Source organism: Crotalus tigris, unplaced genomic scaffold, assembly GCF_016545835.1.
Source record: "Crotalus tigris isolate CLP2741 ecotype Arizona unplaced genomic scaffold, ASM1654583v1 scf7180000017666.379230911805:20528666, whole genome shotgun sequence".
NCBI classification, from domain to species: domain Eukaryota; kingdom Metazoa; phylum Chordata; class Lepidosauria; order Squamata; family Viperidae; genus Crotalus; species Crotalus tigris.
In genome coordinates, this window is record NW_024096552.1 from 3,859,339 (window position 1) to 3,879,218 (window position 19,880).

Below are 19,880 nucleotides of genomic sequence, written 5' to 3' on the forward strand. Positions count from 1 at the left end.
TTATTTAAGGTGACCAACTTTTTTACAATGAAAAGGAGGACACAAATAAATTGAAGAAAAAATATTGTAAATAAAATTGCGCTAAGCAGCAATTCCTATTGGCTTTCAAAAGCCAATAGGGGGAGTAGCACAGCTCATGCAAAAGTTGAAAAAAAAACCATAAAAAAAACTTACATGTGCAAAGTTTGCTGGCCGGGTGTTTTGGTGTGCTCAGCAGCAATTCCTATTGGCTTTCAAAAGCCAATAGGGGGAGTAGCACAGCTCATGCAAAAGTTGAAAAAAAAACATCAAAAAAGGTGCCAGAACGCTGTTCTGAGTGTTCTATGAGGAAAAAAAAAAGCCCTGCATATTAGTCTTCAAATATTGAAAAGGAGGACATGTAGGAGGACACTTTTCGAGGGAGGACAGAACTTACAAAAGGAGGACTGTCCTCCTGGGCACAAAATTTTGATGAACCGGTTCTATTAGATACTTGGGAGATTATTTGGGTGAGGAATGTTAAATTTACACAAGCCCAAAATTTAAGGGAAATTTTTATAAAATGTTTTATAGATGGCACCTTGATCCACAAAAAATGTCTCGTATGTATCCTGACTTACAGCCTAAATGTTGGAGATGTGGATGTTTGGATGCTACTTATTATCATATCTGGTGGTCATGTAAAAATATAAAAGCTTTTTGGATTAAGATATGGTGGAATATTCAAAGAATTTTTAGAAGAAGGATAAAATTTACCCCACAATTGTTTTGGTTAGGTATTGTTTCTGATTGTGATAATAAAGAGACTATATTGATGTTAAATTTAATCACAGCCGCTAGGTTGTTAGTAGGGCAATGTTGGAAGAAGGAATCTTTGCCTACTTTGCAAGAGTGGTTTCTTAAAGTTTCTTATTTGGCGGAAATGGCAAAGATTTCGGCTTTCTTGAAAGATCAATCGCAGGAGAAGTACCTCCTGGTATGGAAAAAATTGATAGATTTTATACAATATAAGTTGGATATAAAAAATATTATTTAGTTTTTGAATAATTCATATTTAAAATTTAAGATACTTCATAGACTTTTTAAAAAATTTTTAATTTTTCTTTTCTTATTGGATTTTTTCTTTTTCTGTTTCTTTCTTTCTTCTTGTATTTCTTTTTATATATATTGCTGTTAACTATCTTACAATTTGTTTAATGAATGTATTTAGATTTGCTTATGGTTAATATGTATCTTAAGATTTTTCTTAAATTTTTTTAATTAAGCCTGTATTCAGCTCTGGGAAGGTTGTGGGAGGGTAGGGGAGGGTTGGGAGGGTTTGGGGAAGGGAATTTTTTTCCTTTTGTAAAACTTAAAAATTTTTAATTAAAAAAAAAAAAAGGAGGACTGTCCTCCCTAAAGGAGGACGGTTGGTCACCTTAACTTATTGGCACACAGAATGTTAACCAATCATCTTTCATTACTTTCCCACTCTTTCCCCTGTCTCTGGGTCTGTGTATGTGATCGTCCTGCCTTCACAAAATGGCGTCCCTAACGCAAGCACAGTGTACAGAAGCAAAAATGGCGGTCATTAGGCTAATAACAATCCCCATAGTTGTACAATCCCCATAGTTCCATTGTTTGATTGTTCTCACTGTCAGAAAGTTTCTCCTTATTTCCAGGTTGAATCTCTTCTTGATCATTCCCATCTGTTATTCCTTGTCTGGCCTTCAGGAGCTTTTCTGGGACAGCTCCTCAATTATTGGAACACTGCTATCATGTCTCCCTTGATCCATTCTTTACTAGACTAGACATGCCCAGTTCCTGTAACTGCTCTTCATATGTTTTGGCCTCCAGTCCCCTAATCACTTTTGTTGCTCTTCTTTGGACTTTTTCTAAAGTCTCAACATCTTTTTTATAGTGTGGTGACCAAAACTGGGTGTAGTACTCTAGGTGTGGTCTTACTAAGGCTTCATCCTATTACAGTGGTTCTCAACCTTCTTAATGCCGCGACCCCCAACTGGTCGTAAGTCGAGGACTACTCAACCGGTCGTAAGTCGAGGACTACTCAACTGGTGCAGCACCATTTGCAGAATGGGACTTTTGGCGGGCTCAGCAGGGCAGAGACAGCCTGGACAATTCCTATTGGCTTTTGAAAGCCAATTGAATTTGACTCTATTCAAGAGAGTCTATTCTATTGGCTTTCAAAAGCCAATAAAATAAAAGGGAGTAGCACAGCTAAGGAAAAGGGAAAAAAATGGCGGACTGCGTTGTTTGGCGACCCCCGTGAAATGGTTGAGAACCACTGTCCTATTAGAATAGAATAATGAAACATGGGAGCAACCCAGAAGCGTCCATTGGCATTGCCTCTGAACCACATCCAACACAGGAGGCAGATATGACCTGTATTATGTCTGTATTATCGGGGAGTCTAAATCTTGCTAAGTGGCAGAATTGCTCAGAGCAGCCTTCCCAATTCCCAGCTTTGTTACCTTTCAGCCTCATTATTCCCAAGCAGCTTGAGCAAAATACTTGGAGGAAACCAGTTTGCAAAAGCTGGTCTAAAGAGTCCTGCCCTGCATGCTGTGATAAAATCAAAAAGTACCTCAAGAAAGTATCAGTTTAAGGGTGCACATCTTTACGAAAACCATGTAATTGGAAGATTTTTATAGTCATTTCTTTCCCATAAAGTTTTCAGTTTGAATTTCAGTTGAGTTGTACAGCTCATACGTTATATGAAAGGTGGAAAAAATTCCTAAGTGATTTGTCTTGGTTTCACTTTATTTTTCCTGGCATTTTACAAGGGGCGTGTAGATGTTCTATAGCCTCTGTATACCTGGAAGTGTTGGGGATAAGATTATGCAGATGCAGATATATGCATCTAGATTAGAGAACAACAAATGCACACACCTACAAATGTATATATATAGAGAGAGAACCCATGTGTACTTTAGCCTGAATAATGTCCCAAAATTGTTACAGTCCAACTCTCTGCACTAATCTTGGAGATGTGGGGGCTAACAGAAATGATGCCTAAAGCCTCTGCAGGATTTGAACCAACAGTTTTGCCCATGGACCTCCTCAGCTGCAAATAAAGGCAGAAAGTAATGTCCACAGCTTCTCTGATGACATCCCCATTAAAGTACTGACCACATTTGGGAGTGGCATCGGTGTCACTAAGAAACCCGATCATTAAGTATCATGTAACATGACAGTGCTAATTTACATCTGCTCCTCTGCCATGGTTAAGCTCATCACTGTGGGTTGTTAAAGGCACTTTCAGATGACTGTGACTGGCAACTTCTTGCCACCATCCCCTTGTGAGAAGCTGGCTGGGAAGGTCACAAAAATGAGATCATAAATGTGCACCAGTTGACAGCACCCAAATTGGTGCAACTCCTTTTCCTGCACCAAAGGAAGCGCCGTCACTGAATAAGTACCACGATGGCCACAAATATGTGGAACAGGTTTATGTGTTCTTTTACAGTACTGAAGGCTCAGGGAACAAATGGTAAGCGAGGACTGCCTATATACAACTGAACCTCACCAAGGATCCTCTGCTACCAATCTGTATGGCTGTATGATAATCCTCTGCTACCATTTCAATGTAATAAAACAGAATTTCTAACATCCTCAATAGTTATTTTTTTATATATAAATTACTGGGTTAACCACAGTTGAACCTGGTTAATATACTGATGGGGTTTCAATAGCAAATACCGTGCTGGTTAGATTAAACATGGAAATAAAAGAAAGTAAAGTCCCAAAAGAGACCAGTCGCATATTGTTGCAAAGAAAACAACATGGCCATAAAATCCCAAGGAATCAATCTTCACCTGAAGGAAACTTTTTAAATCTTCCAACCAGCAGAGAATGGTGGGCATCAGTTTTAAGGACTGCAGCACCAGTGCAATAAAATATGGGGAAAGATAAATAGCTGACAACTTTCAGCCTAGTCGATTCTCTGCTTTTACACCGTGGAGGGAAGCAAATAGCCTGACTTGCTCCCAGCTTCTCCTCTGACCTATCCTAAACTCATCATCCACCTGATGCTAATTCGCCAAACTACCTTTGCAACTGAGGGAAGCTTAAAAAGAGTGATGCTTTATTCAGCTTCAGAAACATATGAAGAACAGTTGCAGGATTTGGGTTTGGCCAGTCTAGAAGATAAGGACTGGGGGGGGGGGGGAACATGACAACAGTATTCCAGTCCTTGAGGGGCTGCCACAGAGACGAGGGGGGTCAATTTGTTTTCCAAAGCACCTGAGGGCAAGACGAGAAACAATGGATGGAAACCAATCAAGGAGAGAAGCAACCTGGAATTAAGGAGAAACTTCCTAACAGTGAGGACAATCAACCCATGGAACAGTTTTGCCTTCAGAAGTCGGTGCTCCATCCATGGAGGTTTTTAGGAAGAAACCGGACAGCCACTTGTCTGAAATGGTATAGGATCTCTTGCTTGAGCAGGAGGCTGGACTAGAAGACCTCCAAGGTCCCTTCCAGCTCTATTCTGATTGATTCAATTGGAAATTGCAATGCTGCCATCAGACTGATGGATTTTGAGGCCCTGGTGTTCTTTTAGGGCTCCATCTGGTGACACAGGGCTGAAAATACGATAATTCTGTCTCTATCTGATGTTTCTAGGATTTTTTAAAATTAAGAGCCGTTTTCCATTCTTAGCCACCATGTCCATCACTTTTCTCCAGGACGATCTAGCCCTAGTCTGTCCTTTGAGGTCTCGCAGGGACGCCCTCATCATCATTACAACTGAGCCAGGAGCTCCTTTTGCAGAAACTAAACCGAGGAAAAGCATCCATGGCGGGGGGGAACACAATGGGCCATCAGGCAACCAGGAAGAGCACTTCCCTTGGGGATCAGTGTGAGATTCTTCCAGCCAGTTCTTTGTCTTGGGGGTGCAAGATAACTCTCCAAAACTACCTTTGCAACTGAAGGCAGTTTGAAGAGTGAAGCTTGACCCTACTTCAGCTTCACAAGATTAACCAGGTGCTGCATCATAAAGGTTGATAAAGGTCTTGTTTGTACGTGCAGCCTTAAACACTTGCCAGCTTCATCCCATTAACAGAAAAATGAAATACGGGACAAAACCTTGAAGCACCCACCCAAACACATCTAGGGAAGAGATACTATTTTTCCATCTGCATTCTTGCAGGGCCTAAATCTCACTAGAGGGCGGAATTCCTCCGAGCAGCCTTCCCAATTTCCAGAGGAGTTTTGATTCCGGCATTGAATATTCCCAGGCAGTTTGGGCAAAACATTTGGAGGGAGCTACAGTGGCTTTTAGAAAGCTGATCCGGAGCTTCAGTAGTTGGCTCTTAATTCCTCTCCCAGCCCCAGAAAGCAGCAGGCCTGGAGACCACCCACTTGCCCATGACTCTCACTTGCTGACCTGCTGGCCTGAGGCTTCCCAAATCACAATCACATGAGGTCCTCACTTAATGACCCATGGGGACCTGGAGTTGTAATAGCAACCGGAACTGCCAGGATTGCTCTCACTAAGCAACGCGGTTTAACATCTATATGAAACTGCTAGGGGAGGCCATCCCTCCTACGGTATCCTATGACGTGCAGGTAATCCTCGGTTTACAACACTTCATTTAGTGACCATTTGAACGTACGATGGCATTTGCTGTGCATAAGAAAATCATGACAGGTTGTCCTGGCAGAGGATTTCAAGGCATTGCTGCAGATTAAGACCTTTTCTAAGTGCAGCTGAAGAAGGGAATGAAAGGCTGGCAGCCTGGAACTTCAACTCACCCTCTGCCTGCAGCTCTGACTTTGCCACCCGCAGAAACGGCTGTGCAGGAGAAAGACACCTGGGCCCTTCTCAGTCTGGGTTCAGGCTGGGACACATCATCAAAACAGCATTGGTTGCAACTCTCATGGACTTTAGGAGGCCTCAGGATAGACGGGGTGCAACCATTATGTCTCTGCTAGACCTCTCATCAGCTTTCAATACTGTATCATCGACCATGATATTGAAGGGATTTTATTGTGCTTATGATTTTACTATGCTTAAGGCTGATAGTAGTAGTGTTATTTTGTAACCATTTTATATTGATACTAGTAGTGATATTTGGTAATCATTTTATATATAATTTTGTTCATGTGCAAGCAGCTCTGTAGGAGCCTTATATTGGGAAATTATTTACATAAAAGCAAATGTTTTGTGCTAAATATGGAGGAGATTGCTGGGGACTTGAGTCTCTTTGTTCTGAAAGGGTATAAAGAGTGGAAGAAATCTTTTCTGTGCCTTCATCCCTCTAAGCCAGTGGTTCTCAACCTGTGGGTCGGGACCCCATTTGGGGTCGAACGACCATTTCACGGGGGTCGCCAAACAACACAGTCTGCCATTTTCCCCCCCTTTTCTTTAGCTGTGCTACTCCCTTTTATTCTATTGGCTTTTGAAAGCCAATAGAATTAGACTCTCTTGAATAGAGTCTAATCCTATTGGCTTTCAAAAGCCAATAGGAATTGTCCAGGCTGTCTCTGCCCTGCTGAGCCCGCCAAAAGTCCCATTCTGCAAACGGTGCTGCACCAGTTGAGTAGTCCTCGACTTATGACCGGTTGAGTAGTCCTCGACTTACGACCGGTTGGGGGTCGCGGCATTAAAAAGGTTGAGAACCACTGATCTACATGAAACCACTAGGGGAGGACATCCATCCTATGATACCCCATTATGTACAGGTAGCCCTGGATTTATAACATTTCATATAGTGAAAATTTGAAATTAGAACAGTGCTAAAAAAGTGACATATGATCATTTTTCACACTTACAACCATTGCAGCATCCCCCTTGTCACGTGACCAAATTATGACGCTTGGCAATTGACTCATATTTGTGAGTTTCAGTGTCCTGGGGTCATGTGATCTCCTTTGTCAACTGAGCTGGTGCACAACTTGGGGTCTCATGGCTCCTGCTTGAGAAGATCACAGGTGGGGGAGGGGCTTTGCAGAGATTTATCTGGTGCTCCAACTGTGTCCTTTCCTAGACCAGGGAGGCCTTGCACAGGGCTCAATCATGCCTTGGTCACCTCCAGTTTGGATCACTGCCCTGGACCACCCGGAAATTCTAACTGGTCCAGAATGTCCCAACGCACAAAGTAATGAGGGCCTCTAGGTTGCCCATATCATATTATTGTGGTGCGAGTTGCTGCAAGTTTCTTTCTTTACAGGTGCAACTGAAGATGCTGGTCATCACATTTAAAGCTTTTTTTTTTAATTGTAGCAATTGCACTTGGAATTAATACATCACCCCACTGTGCTTTATAGCACTCTCAGCTTACAGTGTCAGCATATTCTCCCAAAAATCTGGGTTCTCATTTTACCGATCCCAGAAAGATGGAGGGCTGAGTTAACTTCCACAGGCCCCCTCAGGATCGAATTCCAGGCTGTGGGCAGAGTCAGCCAGCAATACTGCATTCTGACCACTGAGCAAACAGGGCACCTGTCATTATCTCCTAGTCTTCAGTAAAGCAAGGAAGATCTAATCCTGTGGTTAACCTCTCCAATTTAACTCTTTGCAAGGAGAAAGATGACCACTTTTGAACAAGAATGGCATAAGGAGGGCCATAATAGAGCCAGGTGGCCTGGTTAATTTTTAATTTCAACAAAAGCAAGAATTACCGTTTTGGGATTCCATGACCATCCAAATGCCATCAAGCTTGCTAGAGGTGCGCTGTATTTGAGGGCAAAGGTGGAGGCTTTGAACGTTGCCATTTTGCAACATATGCAACTTATCAGTTTCTGTATTACGGTTTTATTACTGCAAGCCACCCACTCACCAGGAGCTGGGTTGGCATATACATTTTCTAAACAAATAATATATTTATGTGTAGAAATAGCTCAAGGCGGCAAACACACTTAATACAGATGCAAGCTGGCTTTCACTGTCCCAGCACAGCAGTTCCCCTTGACTGTGTGGAAGGGAAGGACCACACTGGGCCAGAGAAAGGAAGCTCAGATCTTCTCCCTCATGTTTGATACTAAAACACATTTGACTAAAATGAATATGGCAAGAAATTAAAAGTTTAGTTTCTCAGCTGGGCTTCCAATTAGAGAAATGAAATTCAACATTCCTCTACATACATCAAATTTTCCCTGTGTGATTTCTTGTGTGTGAAAAGGGTAGAATAATTTGTGAAACATTTTCCACAATCTGGGCATTTGAATGGTTTCTCTCCTGTGTGTAACCTTACATGATTTATAAGGCTAGACCTACTACTGAGAACTTTCCCACAATCCGGACACTCATACGGCTTCTCTCCTATGTGAGTCCTCTGGTGTTTTACCAGGTAGGAATTCTGGCTGAAACATTTCCCACAATCAGGACATTTATATGATTTTTCTTCTATGTGAGTAGACTGATGTTTCACCATGTCACTTCTCCAAGAGAAATCCTTTCCACACTGTGGGCACTCATACTTTCTCTCTCTTGTGTGAGTTCTCTGGTGACCCACCAGGGAGGAATTCTCACGGAAACTTTTCCCACAATCCAGACCCTTGAATGGTTTTTCTCCTGTGTGAATTCTGTTGTGTATCACCAGACTGAAATTCTGACTGAATCTTTTTCCACAATGCAGACACTCATAAGGTCTCTCTCCTGTGTGAGTTCTCTGGTGACCCACCAGGGAGGAATTCTCACGGAAACTTTTCCCACAATCCAGACACTTGAATGGTTTTTCTCCTGTGTGAATTCTGTTGTGTATCACCAGACTGAAATTCTGACTGAATCTTTTTCCACAATGCAGACACTCATACGGTCTCTCTCCTGTGTGAGTTCTCTGGTGTATCACCAGCTTGGAATTAAGCCTGAAACTTTTCCCACAATCCAGACATTCATATGGTTTCTCTCCCGTGTGAATCCTCTGGTGATTCACCAGCTGGGAATTGTAATTGAAACTTTTCCCACAGTCCAGACACTTGAATGGTTTTATTCCTGTGCAAGTTCTCTCATGTGCCACCAGGCTAGAATTCTCATTGAATCTTTTTCCACAATGCAGACACTCATACAGTTTCTCTCCTGTGTGAGTTCTCTGGTGTACCACCAGAGTAGAAGTCTGTCTGAATCTTTTCCCACAATCCAGACACTTGAATGGTTTTTCTCCCGTGTGAGTCCTCTGGTGACTAGACAGGTGGGAATTCTGACTGAAACCTTTTCCACAATCCGGACATTCATATGGTTTCTCTCCTGTGTGAGTTCTCTGGTGTTTCATCAGGTAGGAATTATGACTGAAACATTTTCCACAATCCAGACACTTGAATGGTTTCTCTCCTGTGTGTAACCTTACATGATTCATAAGGCTTGTCCTACTACTGAGATCTTTCCCACAATCCGGACACTCATATGGCTTCTCTCCTGTGTGAGTCCTCTGGTGTATCACCAGCTGTGAATTCTTTCTGAAATGTCCCCCACAATCTGCACACTTATATGTTTTCCCTTCCATGTGAATCCTCTGGTGTGTCACCAGGTAGGAATTCTGACCGAAACACTTCCCACAAACATGACATTTATATGATTTCTCTTCTATGTGAGTAGACTGATGTTTCAACATGTCACTTTTCCAAAAATAATCCTTTCCACAATCTGGGCACTCATATGGTTTGTCTCCTGCATGACATCTCTGATGTCTAAACAGGTAGGAATAACAAGTGAAACTTTTCCCACAATCCAAACACTTGAATGGTTTTTCTCCTGTGTGAATTCTGTTGTGTACCACCAGTCTGAAATTCTTACTGAATCTTTTTCCACAATGCAGACATTCATAAAGTCTCTCTCCTCTGTGAGTTCTCTGGTGTATTACCAGCTTGGAATTAAGCCTGAAACTTTTCCCACAATCCAGACATTCATATGGTTTCTCTCCCGTGTGAGTCCTCTGGTGACTCACCAGGCAGGAATTATGATTGAAACTTTTCCAACAATCCAGACACTTGAATGGTTTTATTCCTGTGTGAGTTCTCTCATGTACCACCAGGCTAGAATTCTCACTGAATCTTTTTCCACAATGCAGACACTCATACGGTTTCTCTCCTGTGTGAGTTCTCTGGTGTATCACTTAGTCAGAATTTCTATGGAAGTCTTTCCCACAATCCGGGCACTCATATGGTTTTTCTCCTGTGTGAGTCCTCTGGTGTACTTCCAACTCAGAATTCCAGTTAAAACCTTTCCCACAATCTGGACATTTATATGGTTTGTCTCCTGTGTGACTCCTCTGGTGTATCATCAGCTTAGAATTTTGTTGGAAACTTTTCCCACAATCCGGACACTCATATGGTTTTTCTCCAGTGTGAGTCCTTCTTCAGGTTGGAATTCTGACTGAACCTTATCGCACAATCCGGACACTCGTATGGTTTCTCTCCTGTATGAGTCCTCTGGTGTATTACCAGCTTGGAATTATGCAGAAAATGTTTCCCACAATACAGACACTCATATGGTTTCTCCCCAATGTCAGTTCTCTTGTGTCTCACTAGAGTGCTTTGCATGCTAAATCTTTTGCCAGATTGGAGCAATGGTAGAACTAATCTCCAGCATGGATCCTTCCATGAGTCATGAGGGAGCTGTTCTGAGTAAAATTTTGGCTGCTCTTCAAACATTTGTATAGCTTTTCTCTGGGTAGATCATCTCATCAATGGTCTGCAATCTGTGTTTTTCTGACAATAGGCAGTCTGTGGGGTTTTCCCAACAGTGATATTCTTGGATTCTTCAGGAGGCTAAAAATATTTCTGATCTAGACAGTCACTTGTCTGAAATGGTATAGGTTCTCCTGCTTGAGCAGGGGGCTAGAAGACCTCCAAGTTCCTATTCTATTCTACTCTACTCAATTCTATTCCTTATTCTATTCTATTCTATTCTATTCTTATGTGGGGCTGCATTGATTCAAGCCACTCATTCCTTCCTCAAAGGCTTTAATTAATAACTGCCCATTTTGGCTATCCAAGGGACCTTTTCCTTCCACTAACTTCCAGTTATTTCCACTTTTTCTTTATTTGGAAATTATCCTCCTTGACTTCTCATGTAATGCTTTCTTGAGTTGCATATACTCTATTTTTTTCCAGCTGAAAACTTTGTTCTTGTTGTTCTCTCCCTTGTCTCTCATCAGCTAAGGAAGGAGAAGAGCTTCTACACTTTCTGGGAGAAGTGGAACAGATTTTGATTGATGCTTTGTTTTACATTTTAATGCTGCTTCTCATTCTCTGTTGTCCAGAGCGCTCTTCTTGGCATCCTCCTTGTCTGTAAGACCCATATTAATGGGTTAGTTTAATTATTGTTTAAAAAATGGCTTCAGTACATATGAAAGGTGCAAAAATATCTCATATGTTACTATGAAAAAACAAACATCAAAATTCTAGTTTAACCTGCAACATTATGATTCATTTGATATGCAGAAGACTAACAGATCCAAATATCAACTCAATCAGAAAATTCTGTTTGGCTTCAGTAAATCACACATAGTGCATTCAGAAAATATCCAAAGTATTCAGACCCTCTTCACTTCTATCAATTTTGTTACACTGCAGCCTGATTCTACAGTTGTTGAAATTCCTTTTTGCTCATTAATCTACACTCTTAATGATAGAGTGAAAACAGAATTTTAAAAATGTTTCTAAATTTAATAAAAAGAAAAAATTGAAATATCACATCGATGTAAGTATTCAGACTCTTCACTCAGTACTTTGTGGAAGCACCTTTGGCAGCCTTGACTTTTTTTGGTTACGTGAGCTTTGTACATCTGGATTGGGGGATTTTCTGCCATTCTTCCTTGCAAATCTTCTCAGGCTCAGTCAGATTGGATGGTGATCATTGGTGGACAGACACTGCCAGATCCCTCCAGAGATGTTCAGTAGGGTTCAAGTCAGGCCTCTGGCTGGGCCACTCTGGGAGATTCACAAAGTTGTCCCTAAGCCACTCCTGTGTTGTCTTGGCAAAGCTTTTCAGGTCATAACCCCCCAAAATGGGAGACTCTAATTGCTGCCAAAGGTGCTTCAACGAAGTACTTAGTGAAGAGTCTGAATAATTACGCCAATGTGATTTCAGTGTTTTTGTTTTTAATAAATTTACAGACACTTCTAAAATTCTGTTTTCCCTTTGTCATCATGAATGTACATAGATTAATGAGGAAAAAAAGGAATTTCAACAACTGTCAAATCAGGCTGCAGCATAACAAAACTGACAGAAGTGAAGGAGGGCGGAGTACTTTCTGAATGCACTGTATATGGGTGCTTATTGACACAGAAATACACTCCTAAGAATTTGTTTAGGTAAAGAATTGTCTGTATTCCAATCTGCAAAAAAGTGCAGCCACTCAATTATTTTGACCTAATTTTGAAAGCGGGGGACGCTAACAGATGAAAGGGTGCCCAAATCCTACGAGAGATTGAAACCATCCGTTTTGCCCGTGAAACTCCTCGCTTGCCAAGAAAACAACCTGTCAATAAAATCACAAGGAATCAAGGGAGACGGGCGGTTAAAAATATGAAAAACAAAGAGGTTTCCAATGTCCCAAATCTCCCAGCAGAAAATGGCAGGCAGCAGTTTGAAGTGATGGGCAGAAGGGTAATAACATTTGGGGAGAGAAAGAATAGGCAGCAGCAGCCGACATCTTTCAGCCTCGTTGCTTGCTCTGCTTCCACGCCGTGGAGGAAACCAAAGAGCCCGACTTACTCCCGGCTTCTCCTCCGACCTGCCCTCCACTCACCGACGCCACTCCTCCTCCTCCTCCTCCTCCCGTGGGCGAGCCGGAATTGGGAGTTTCTCTGTCCTCCGCCTGCTCCCCCTCCGCATCCTCTCTAGCAATCCAATACGCTATCGTTTCGATTCGTTCCAGCTCGGCCTCGCTGCCCCCCGTACGATGTCGATACTAGCGATGCGGCTGCTCTACCACTGTTCACTGCTTTCTAGGCACGACTGAAGCTTCTTTGTAGAGCGCCATCTAGTGACGTGAGGGTGAAAATCACGCTCGTCCTACCCTAAAGCCTTTGTTTTCACTGCTTTCATACTTCCTTATCTGCCATCCAGTCGTATTCGGCTCCCGACGAGTTCGTCGATCGCTTTCTTCCCTGACGATCTCTATCCCAGGGGTAGGCAACCTGGGCTCTTTTGACTCGTGGACTTCAACTCCCAGAATTCCTGAGCCATCCATGCTGAGGGGATAGGGAGAAATTTCCAAGCCGAGCCATACTGACTCAGGAATTCTGGGAGTTGCAGTCCTAGCGTCATAAAAGAGCCCAGTTTGCCTACTCTTGATCTATCCTAATCCCCTTCTTTCAGGTCTCTCAAGAGGGACGTCATCGTCCTTCTTGCTGCATCTAAGTCAAAGGAAAGTGTCTTAGGGGGGAAAATGACGTACGACAGCAAATCAGAAAGTGGACTTCGCTTGGGGGCTGGTGCAGATTGTTCCAGCCAGTTTTTCGTCTGGCGCGCTGCAAGATAACTCCTCGAAATCCGCCTCTGCAAAGGACTGAAGGTTGACCCTACCTTAGCTTCAAAAGATTAGCCAAGTGCTGAGCCCTAAAAGTTCGTGAAGTTCTTGCTTGTGTGGAGGGGAGACTCTAAATGGTTGCCAGCTCCATCCTATTAATAGAACAATGAAACAGGGAACAATTCAGAAGCGCCCACTGGCATTGCCGCTGAAACACATCTAAGACAGGAGGTAGATATGATCTTCCTGACTGCATTATTGGCGAGTCTAAATCTTGCTAGAAGGCAGGAGCCTTTATGCTCCTGGTCTTCCATAAACAAAGAACTAGCTTTCCCTCTAAGCACTGGGATAAGAAGAGGAGCCTGCACATCAGAAGCTTGAATTGAAACCAGGTTTTTGTTTCTATGCATTTGGTTTTAATACTTTATTGATTAGCCCATAGGCCATATCAGAATACAGCATTCCAAACATCAATTATTAATAAAAAAACCCCTCTAAAAACAAATTAAAATGAAATTGGGAGTAAAATACAACAATTTGATACATTGATAAGTTTTACTCAAGTACTCTGCCATATTAAACGTTGTTTTCAAATTCTGCCCACACATAAGATATGTTGTATTAATATGGGGTTCCCAATGGTTGGATAGTAAGGAAGCCTTTTGTTCTAAATTGAACAAAAGCAAGAATCACCTTTTTGGGACTCACAGACCATCAATCTTGGTTGAAGTGCCCTGTATTTATAGGGCAAGTAAATGTTAACCATGGGGGCTCTGCGTTTTGCCATGTATGGGGTCTATTGGCTTCTGTATTCAGGTTTTATTGCTGTAAATCGTGTGGAATCACTATGAGTTGGGGTGCGACATACATATTCTTAACCAATAAAGATAAATACCTCACGCTTATTATATGTAGAAATAACTCTAGGTGGTTTTTAAGTAAATTAGATTGGGACCTGGCCAAAATTTTTCATAACACGGATGGCTACATAAATATTTTAAATAAATCAGAGAAAAAAGGAACGAATGAATCCACTGAGGCTGCCCATCTGCAAGTTGCTCAAGACACTGAAGAGCTATTCATTCATCAAATTTATATGCTATCTATCTATCTATCTATCTATCTATCTATCTATCTATCTATCTATCTATCTATCTATCTAATCTGTCATTGTCTCCTTGGAGAAAGGAGAAAGATTATCAATTTAAAGCAAGAACAGCACAGAGCATGAACATAATAGGCCAGAAGCCTGGTTAACTGTTAATTTGGACAAAAGAAAGAATCAGCTTTTTGAAATTCCCAGACCATCAAAATACCATCAACCTTGCTAGAAATGCCTTGTAGTTGCAGACCAAGTACATGTTAAATGAGGAGGCTTTGCATTTTGCCTTGCAATATATGGGGTTTATTGGTTTCTGTATTAAGGTTTTATTGCTGTAAATCATGTGGAGTCACCATGAGTTGGGTTGCCATATACATTTTCTTACTAAATGTACAACCGCCCCATTTATTATATGTAGACATAACTCAAGATGGCAAACATACATAATACAGATCTAAGCTCGCTTTCTTTGGCCCAGCACAGCGGTTCCCCTCGACACCATGAAAGGGAACGACCACACTGGGCCAAAGGAGGTCCAGATCTCCTCCCTCATGTTTTGCTTGACTAAACAAAATCATGCAAGAAATTAAATTATTTCTCAGCTGAGCTTCCAATAAGAAACAAGAAATGAAATTCAATATTCCTCTGCACAGATCATGTGTTAATTTCTCATGTGGAATTTCTTGTGATAAGGGAGGAATTTTGTGTCAAAAACTGTCCGCAATCTGGGTATTTGAATGGTTACTCCCCTATGTGTAACCTTACATGTTTTGTAAGGCTAGATCTAGTACTGAAATCTTTCCCACAATCTGGACACTCATACGGTTTTTCCCCTGTGTGAGTTCTCATGTGTTTCACCAGGCTGGAATTGTGACTGAAACTTTTTCCACAATCCGGACACTCATACGGTTTTTCCCCTGTGTGAGTTCTCACATGTATCACCAGATTGGAATTGTGACTGAAACTTTTTCCACAATCTGGACACTCATATGGTTTTTCACCTGTGTGTGTCCTCTTGTGTATCACCAAGTCAGAATTTCGATGGAAGTCTTTCCCACAATCAGGACACTTATATGGCTTCTCTCCTGTGTGAATCCTCTGGTGTACCACAAGTTCAGAATTCCAATTGAAACTTTTCCCACAATCTGGACACTCATGCAGTTTCTCTCCCGTGTGATTCCTCTGGTGTATCACGAGGTTGGAATTGTGACTGAAACTTTTCCCACAATCTGGACATTCATATGGTTTTTCTCCCGTGTGAGTCTTCTTGTGTATCACCAGGGTGGAATTGTGACTGAAACTTTTCCCACAATCCGGACACTCATATGGTTTTTCTCCTGTGTGTCTCCTCTTGTGTATCACCAAGTCAGGATTCCGATGGAAACCTTTCCCGCAATCAGAACACTTATATGGTTTCTCTCCCGTGTGATTCCTCTGGTGTATCACCAGGTTGTAATTCTGACTGAAACTTTTCCCACAATCCGGACATTCATATGGCTTTTCTCCCGTGTGAGTCCTCTTATGTATCACCAGGGTGGAATTGTGACTGAAACTTTTCCCACAATCAGAACACTTATATGGTTTCTCTCCTGTGTGAATCCTCTGGTGTACCACAAGATCCCAATTCCAATTGAAACTTTTCACACAATCTTGACACTCATATGGTTTCTCTCCCGTGTGAGTCCTCTGGTGTCTCACCAGCTTGGAATTCTGACTGAAACTTTTCCCACAATCCAGACACTCATATGGGTTCTCTCCCATGTGAGCCCTCTCTTGTCTCACCAGTTTGGAATTCTGACAATCTGAAAACTCATATGGTTTCTCTTCCATGAGCGTTGTCTGATGTTTCACCAGGTGGGATTTGTGACTGAATGTTTTCTCACAATCCGGACACTCATATGGTTTTATTCCTGTTTGAGCCCTCTGGTGTATCACCAGCTTGGAATTCTGACTGAAACCTTTCACACAATACACTCATATGTTTTTTCTCCAGTGTGAAACCTCTGGTGTATCACCAGGCCAGAATTCCAAGTGAAAATTTTCCTACAAACCGGTCATTTAAAGAGTTTCTCCCCAGTGCGAGTACTCTTGTGTCTCACCAGATTGGTTTGTATGCTAAATCTTTTACCACATTGGGAACACTGGTAGAGCGGTTCCTCCTGCATTGGTCATTATATGAATCATGGGACTGCTGTTCTGGGTAAAGCTTTTGCTGCACTGCAAGCATTTGTGTGGCTTTTCATGAGGTGGATTGATTTATGCATAAATCAGATGAGATCTGCAATCTCTGTTTTTGCCAAAATAGGCAATCTGTGGCTTTTTTTTTTTTTTTTTTTGCCGAACATTGATATTCTGATGAGGAGGTCAAAAATATTTCTGATCCCTTATCTGGTGGTGCTTTGATTTCAAGACACTCTTTCCTTCCTCGAAGTCTTTCATTAATGCCTTTAGCTATCCAAGGGACTTTTTCCTTCCCACTGATGTCCAGCTATTTCCCCCTTTTTCTGAATTTGGTAATTATATCATTTTACCTTTTTATGCAATATGTCCTTGAGTTCCACATAATCTATTTTTTCTACCTGAAAACTCTGTTCCTGTTATTCTCTCCCTTATCTCTGTTAGCTGAGGAAAGAGAAGAGTTTTAACACTTTCTGGAGGCAATGGAAAAGATTTTGATTGATTGTTTGTTTTGCATTTTAATGCTGCTTCTCATTGTCTGTTGTCCAGAGTGCACTTCTTGGCATCCTCTTTGTCTATAAGATTCACATTAATGGGTTAGTTTCATTATCATTTAAAAAATTGCTGCAGAACCTGTGAAAACACCAAAAAAAACCCATCCATGTATTACTATGAAAAACCAAACATCAAAATGCTAGTTTAACTTCTAACATTCATTATGATTCATTAGGCACATAGAAGATTAGCAAAATCCAAGTACAAATATCCACTCATATTTCAAATCATGAAATTCCCATTGGCTTGAGTAAATCACAATTATCATTGCAAATTGTTATTAAAATACCTGAAAATACTTAGGTTTACATAGATACACCTATAAATTTATGGATGTAGATCTTTATTTCAGTCTTCAAAAGGTTTCAGAAGTGGATTCACTCAATTTGTTTCATCTACGTTTAGAAAGGTGGGGATCCTAACAGATGAAATGAAATGGTGCCCAAATCAAACGCCAGATTTAAAGCATCCCTTTTGCCCATGAAACTCCTCACTTGCCAGGAAAACAACTTGTCAATAAAATCACAACGAATCGTGTTACGCGAAGGCTGAGGGAGATGGGTGGTTAAAAAATATGAACAACGTATAAAGATTTCTTCAAATCTCCCAAATCTCCCAGCAGGAAGCAGTTTAAACCGTGCAATACCAGAGTAATAACATTTGGAGAAAGAATTTGCAGCAGCAGCCGACACGTTTTAGCCTCCTCCCTTCGCTGCTTCCACGCCGCGGAGGAAAAGAAACAGTCCGACTTACTCCCGGCTTCTCCTCCGATCTACCCTCCACTCACCTGCCAGGAGCCGCTTCGACCCTCGAAACAGCGGAAGAGCATCCACCGACGCCATCGTCCTCCCATAAGTGAGTCGGGAGAGGAAATTCCTCTGCCCTTTCCCCAGAATCCTGTTTAATCCTCTATCGCTTCCATTTGTTCCGGCTCAGCCTCTCTCCCTCCCGTATGACGTTGGGACTAGCTATGCGGCTGCTGTGTACAGAACTGTATTCTCTGCTTTCCAGGTACGAGTGTTGTTTCTCTGTAGATCGCCATCTAGCGACATAAGGTTGAACATCACACTCGTCCTATCTCTTCCCTAAAGCGTTTGCAAGGCGTTTTCATGGATTCCCTGGTTCTTTAGGGGCCGTCAAGTCGTGTTCGAATCCCACCGAGCACATCGATAGCTTTTGTCCAGGACAATCTATCCTAAACCTTTTCTTTCAGGTCTCCCAAGAGGGCAGTCATCGTCCCTCTTCCTGCAACTAAATCAAAGGGTGGGGGGGCGGAATTTTATACAACAGCCAAGGAGAAAGTGCACCTCCCTTGAGGGCTGTTGAAGATTGTTCCAGCCAGTTTTTCATCTTGGGGGTTGGGGGTGCAGGATAACTCCCTGAAACTTGCCTCTTCAACTTAGCGAAGCTATAAAATTGAAGCTTGACCCCTTGTCTTTATTTTCTTTTACTTCCATGTTTAGCTAACAAGCACCCTATTTCCTACTGGTGCCCCATCCCTGCTAAGCAATGGAAATTTGGGCTTGAATTGCTGTCACAACCTGAAAACTACCGATATTTCTTTTCCAAGCTCAGGAGAGGGCTGGAAGAATCATTTCCCCCCTTCTGGACAGTTGGCATCCTGGCCAGCTTCATACCTTCAACAGCAGTTTGCTGTGCATAAGAAAATCATGACAGGTTTTCCTGGCAGAGGAGTTCAAGACATTGCTGCAGATTAAGATCTTTTCTAAGTGCAGCTGAAGAGGGCAATGAAAGGTTGGCAGCCTGGAACTCAACTTGCTTTCTGCCTGCAGCTCTAACTTTGCCACCCAGAGAAAGGGCTGTGCAGGAGAAAGAGACTTGTGCCCTTCTCGGTCTGGGTTCAGGCCGGGACACATCACCAAAATGGCATTGGTTGCAACTCTCATGGACTTTTGGAGGCCTCAGGATAGACAGGGTACAACCATTTTGTCTCTTCTAGACCTCTCATCTGGTTTCAGTACTGTATCATCAACCATGATATTGAAGGGATTTTATTGTGCTTAGGATTTTACTATATTTAAGCTTGATAGTAGTGGTGTTATTTTGTAACCATTTTATATTGATACTAGTAGTGATATTTTATAATCATTTTATATATAATTTTGTTGATGTTCAAGCAGCTTTGTAGGTGCCTTATATTGGGAAATTATTTACATAAAAGCAAATGTTTTGTGCCAAATATGTCTCTGTCTCCATGGCTGGCATAGGATTCGTTGTCTAGTTGAAATAATCACAAGCCAAAATTTCCAAGGGAAAATAATGGTAATTTATTTGCACTCCTTTGCAAGGGGGGAGGCACTGCTTGTGCATCCAAGCACACAGTGGACACACCCCAAATCTTCAATATTTGTTGTTTATATTCCCTCATTGCCTTTACAAATTTACTTCCCACCTCTTCTTCATTGGCTTAGTAAGCATGCTGTAATCATGTTGTCACAACCTATCCAAAGTTTCTAAAATGAATATATTACCTCCACCAACCCCCCTCACTTCTCCCATTCCCCTTATTCTATCGCCCCGGCCCTTATTTATGAATTACCTTTTATGGCTGTTAGTTCTTAGGGGTTTTCTCTAAAGTTGGGCCTCTGGCAATTTGGGAGGTCCCGGGAGAAAAGCCTTACACTGCTGCT

At 41.9% G+C, this 19,880-nt stretch overlaps 2 protein-coding genes across 2 annotated transcripts; both read right to left on the reverse strand.

Moving 5' to 3' along the window:
- Positions 1 to 6,561: 6,561 nt before the first annotated feature.
- On the reverse strand, positions 6,562 to 10,223 carry LOC120305111 (zinc finger protein OZF-like). Its single transcript, XM_039336528.1, has one exon. It carries the CDS (start codon positions 9,528 to 9,530, stop codon positions 8,046 to 8,048), a length of 1,485 nt encoding a protein of 494 aa, XP_039192462.1. The 5' UTR covers positions 9,531 to 10,223; the 3' UTR covers positions 6,562 to 8,045.
- Positions 10,224 to 13,787: 3,564 nt separating this feature from the next.
- Positions 13,788 to 18,233, reverse strand: LOC120305120 (zinc finger and SCAN domain-containing protein 2-like). Its single transcript, XM_039336537.1, has 2 exons — positions 18,017 to 18,233; positions 13,788 to 17,307 (listed from the first exon to the last, which is right to left on the reverse strand). The coding sequence occupies exon 2, from the start codon at positions 16,324 to 16,326 to the stop codon at positions 15,238 to 15,240; it is 1,089 nt and encodes a 362-aa protein (XP_039192471.1). The 5' UTR covers positions 16,327 to 17,307; positions 18,017 to 18,233; the 3' UTR covers positions 13,788 to 15,237.
- Between the last annotated feature and the right edge of the window lie 1,647 nt (positions 18,234 to 19,880).

Bases quoted from the DNA above. Each gene is read 5' to 3' on its own strand.
- LOC120305111 (XM_039336528.1), bottom strand. From the start codon at position 9,530: ATGTTGAAACATCAGTCTACTCACATAGAAGAGAAATCATATAAATGT.
- LOC120305120 (XM_039336537.1), bottom strand. From the start codon at position 16,326: ATGGAAGAGAAACCATATGAGTTTTCAGATTGTCAGAATTCCAAACTG.